The sequence below is a fragment of the Panicum virgatum genome, chromosome 5N (assembly GCF_016808335.1).
Source record: "Panicum virgatum strain AP13 chromosome 5N, P.virgatum_v5, whole genome shotgun sequence".
Taxonomy (NCBI): domain Eukaryota; kingdom Viridiplantae; phylum Streptophyta; class Magnoliopsida; order Poales; family Poaceae; genus Panicum; species Panicum virgatum.
In genome coordinates this window covers 46017783-46022277 of record NC_053149.1, presented here as the reverse complement: position 1 = coordinate 46022277, position 4495 = coordinate 46017783, and the positions used below count along the sequence as shown (strand labels likewise).

General features: G+C 42.6%; 1 protein-coding gene across 1 annotated transcript; it reads right to left on the bottom strand.

Moving 5' to 3' along the window:
• Positions 1-3976, bottom strand: LOC120673043 (vacuolar protein sorting-associated protein 32 homolog 2-like). Its single transcript, XM_039953728.1, has 8 exons — positions 3740-3976; positions 3254-3367; positions 2625-2724; positions 2008-2093; positions 1837-1928; positions 1643-1757; positions 1347-1542; positions 1-384 (listed from the first exon to the last, which is right to left on the bottom strand). Exons 2-7 carry the CDS (start codon positions 3335-3337, stop codon positions 1351-1353), a joined length of 669 nt encoding a protein of 222 aa, XP_039809662.1. The 5' UTR covers positions 3338-3367; positions 3740-3976; the 3' UTR covers positions 1-384; positions 1347-1350.
• Between the last annotated feature and the right edge of the window lie 519 nt (positions 3977-4495).

Here is a 4495-nt window from a genome sequence, read left to right as displayed (position 1 = left end):
TACAGGAATAAAACACGCTGCTTTAAAAATTGAGAGCTGCGAACTGGCGCATCAAATGTGAACCCTGGGGATTTATAACATTTTTACATGGCTCCAGACAATATGGGTCAATGAAAAATACTGTATGACAACAATGCACGTTGCATGACCTGGAAGGTTAGCATGGATGGAGCTAACCGAGCCACATTAACTGAAACTGTCTATCCAGAACAGACCCCCAAAACCACTGAAACAAACACTGGCTGGAGCAGCCATTTTTCTGCTTCGATTGCCAAATACCCCTCCCAAGATTATACACACGGGCAAATATTATATAACCAGATTCGCTTGGAACTTCGTAGTGCAACGCCAATCATTTACACATTTCACCTCTTCATTGGGAACCTGCATGTTTTCAGTTGAGTTAATTATGAACAAGGGGAATGGTAACTTAGATCATGCAAAACAGAACATGGAGTTGAATAATAATATTTCCATAGAAACCAAATCGTCCAAACTTCTTCCCATCTCTATTCCAAACACCTTACTTAAGTGTAAATTCCAAGCAAATTCTATAAATGTTGATTTTTCCAATTACAATTTTCTTTGATTGTAGTAGTAAGCAGCCAAAAGAAAATGGAGGCAAACTAATGTGGTTGCAACATGTTTTTAAAGCCACAGTAAAGCTTACATTAAACTAGGTTCTCAGCCCATTAGTGACTACCAAAATTTAAGATCAACAACGTGTAGGCATCCAATTATCAGGATCATTAGTAATATTGGACATTGGACAACTGGATGGATACAATCTCTCTTTGAAGCATATATGCCTCTTTATCTGATAAATCTATCTTGACAGAGAATTGTGCACATGTTTCCCGTATTTAAATTAGCACATTTGAACTTGTGATATCTCTTTATCAAGCCAGTATATCCTAACAGTGATTGTAAAGTACAGAACGATATCATCACAATGTTCCAGTGACAGAACATTCCACCTATAAGATATCTCTGGAGCTAAGACAATTCCTGAACAATCAACGATTCAAAATATTCAAATGAATAAAAAGAGTAAGAATAATTTAACAGCTAGCTACTGTGTGCACATTTCTACATCAGACCTATACTAAGAACTACTGTTGAGCAATATACGACTAGTAGGCCACTCAGCATAGCTACCAGTGTTTGGGCGGGGTCAGGGTTTCTGGGATTTTCTCGGTCTGTGGAAGAAGACCTTAAGAGGGGGGGAGGGGGGGGGGGGGCTTGTCCCCTCGCAGGCCGAGTTTTTTTACCAGGTACCGGCAACATAGTCCCGTAGAAGGAACGGCAAATAGATACAGTGAGGCAGAGCGAGATCAAACATTAACCTGATCACAATGCCATTTCAGCTTGCAGTGCAGCAAGCTCATCATCTTCAGCTGTAGCTTTCTGTGGAGCAGGGCGAGTTGGTTGCTTGTTGGCTGGGACATGCACTGGATGCACTGGAGGAGCTGCAACAGGCTCCAGAAGCTGAGATTCCAACTCTGCTCCCTCCAGTTCTTCAAGTTCCGCTTCCAGTTCATCCTGAGAGTTTTTCAGTGCAATAGGTGATAAGTAAATCAGGGAAACATCAGAGGAAACAATGTAATGCAAGATCTAAAAGTTAAATGGCTACAAGGAATACCTCATCGAAATCAGCAGAAGCTCCAAGAGGAGCTGATAAAGCATCTTGAATTTGTTTCATGTTTTCAGTCTGTTCGTTAATTTCATCCATAGTCTTGTCGACATCATCAATATTTCTGCAGGGACATGGTAAATAATCAATTTGATACCTCCCATATTGTGGGAAAACCCTAAAATGGGCTCAAAATGACTAACGTTGCTTTTTGCATTGCTTTCATAGCTGCAGCTCCAGTCCTCAATGCATCAACAGTCTCTGTTGTCGCTTTAGCTGCTTCTAACATGATCATCTGTATAATGAAAGGATATACAATTAACACGCATAACATATAAACAAAAAACTCCAAAAGCTTGAGTTGGAATATTAACCTGATCATGGATTCTCAACTGGAAATTTCCAAGCTGCTCGATTTGTTGTTCATAAAGTTTTTTCCTCTTCAAGGACTGAATAGCCGCTGTTAAGATAAAGAATTATTATTTGCATTAGCACAATCTCCTATAAATCTAGGTTTCATCGGACAGCAAAGAAGGTTGGTGGCACTTTAAAGATAACCAACATTGGTTTAAATGAAAGTAAAACAAGAAGCCAGAAAAAAAGTGACTACATTGTATCCGCCAGCGAGTTAAAGATGGTGAAGATTTATTCAGAAATAATGTTTTATGCAATGTGCATACTGTGCGCCTCAAGTACAATGCAGGTACATACAAACCTAAATTTTGATTTAATAAAATACAAAGTCGTCATGATGGTACTAACAATGATGTGCACAATAACTGTGTCAAAAGGAATACCGACATATTTGATAATCCAGTGTACCATGTACCAAAAGAAATAATTACATAAAAATAGGCAAATATGGATACTTTTTAAGTTTACAGTGCAACATGCGTACACAGAAAACTTTATGTGCACTAACAAAAGCATAGCATCTCTGCACCAAAACACAGTATATCTTACAAATGGCAAAATGGTGAATTGAACATACCTCTTTTATTTTTTGCTCTTGAGAACTCCTTCGCCCTGTCAAGCTCAGCAGCCGCTTTTTTCTCCAGCACCTTTTCTTTCTTCTCCAGCATATCAAGAGTCTGAATATAAATAATGTAACCTTTTAGAACCTCTAATTCGACATGTTATAGGTATTACGATCTTCCTTATCGTCAGTTAGTGCGCTAGTGGGCTAAACATATAGAGAGCTAAAGAACCTGGTCCTTCCCTAAGAGGTAAAACATTAGATCTTGAGGCCCAAATACACTGACACAAAGAATGATCAACCTATCATGGTGTCAATCGCAAAAGGCTTGATGGAGGAGCTTGCAAATGCCATGGGAACAACTCATGCATCCCATAAGTTGAGATGATGTTGAGAAAATGTGAGAGTTACAAAACACTAAAATATACAGGTGTGAACTCTGATTCCAGAGCTCCATGGTATGAACCAACAAGCAACTAGCTATGCATGTTCATAGTGAACCTTAACATTCAATACAAAATGAAGGATACTCCAAGGTTACAGTCATAATTAGGCTATCCAAATAAGGAAAGGAAATCAATGCATGGGAAAACATATTAATCAAAGAAATCAGATGTCATGAAATAGAGGGCAAAAAGGGTCACCTCATTTAACTTGTCCAGAGTGGCCAACGCATTGGAGTTAGCCTGCTCCTTGGGCTTCCCGAAGATCCTGTTGAACATGGACATAGCTGCGCTCGCGACCGAAACTCAAAATACCTGCAACGCGAAGCAGCAGCAGAAACCAGCATCACTCACGGGCAAATTCGAGAAACTCATAAGTAGCAACCCCGACCACCGCGCCAACTAAAGCAGACAATAAATAAGAAAGCGCGCACCCGGCGGCGGCCCGCTGCCCCGACCTATGCTACCCAGACGCGACGAAAACCCTTAGCGTGGAAGCGGGCGCGATCCGAGCAGAGACCGCGGACCAATCGATCGCGACGAACTGGGCGGCCGCAAGACGGGGCCCGCGCGCAGATCGCCAATCCACCCCCTCCTCTCTAATAGTCTAATCGCGGGGCAGCACCGATCTGGGCGCGGCGGATCTAGCCGGAGCAGGGGGGGAGGGAGCGGGGCGAGGAGGCTTACCGGGTTCGTCGCCGGCGGAAGCGCGGCGGCGGGCTCTGGGATTGGGCGGCCTCGACTCGAGAGGGGGGCGCGAGGAATCTGGTTAGCAGGCGGCTCGGGGTGGGAGTTGGGATCGATGGGGGAGGATTTGGTTTAGGTTTTTGATGATTGGGGGAGACGAGTTGGAGTTGGGGGGCTAGGGATGGATGGAGACGACCGCGTACGCACGCACCGCGGAAGGTGACCAGGCGAAGCAAACGGAAACACGGTTGCCGTTGGGATTTTTATTTTCCCTGTCCCCTTTTTTTTCATAATCCATACTCTCAGTAGATTATTGGATTGGGCGGGCCCGTGTTGGGCTGTAAATAGGCTTGTACGTAGATTTCATGGCAAATTAGGCACCGTTTAGTTCCCAAAATAAAAGTTTTTGTTGTCAAATCGATTGTTTGATCAGATGTCGGAAGGATTTTTTTACACTAATTTAAAAACTAATTTCAGAACCCGCTTGGAAACCGCGAGACCAATCTTTTGAGGCATTTGACCGCACCATTAGCACATGCGGATTACTGTAGCACTTATGGCTAATCATGCACTAATTAGGCTCAAAAGATTCCTCTCATCGTATACATACAAACTGTGCAATTAGTTTTGTCGTTTACCTACATTTAATACTCCATTCATATGTCCAAAAAAAGAGGCAAAAAAATTTGGGAACTAAACGGCCCCTTAGAGATGAACGGGTCCGTGTTGCTTCAAATGCACAGCTCCCTTTTTCCA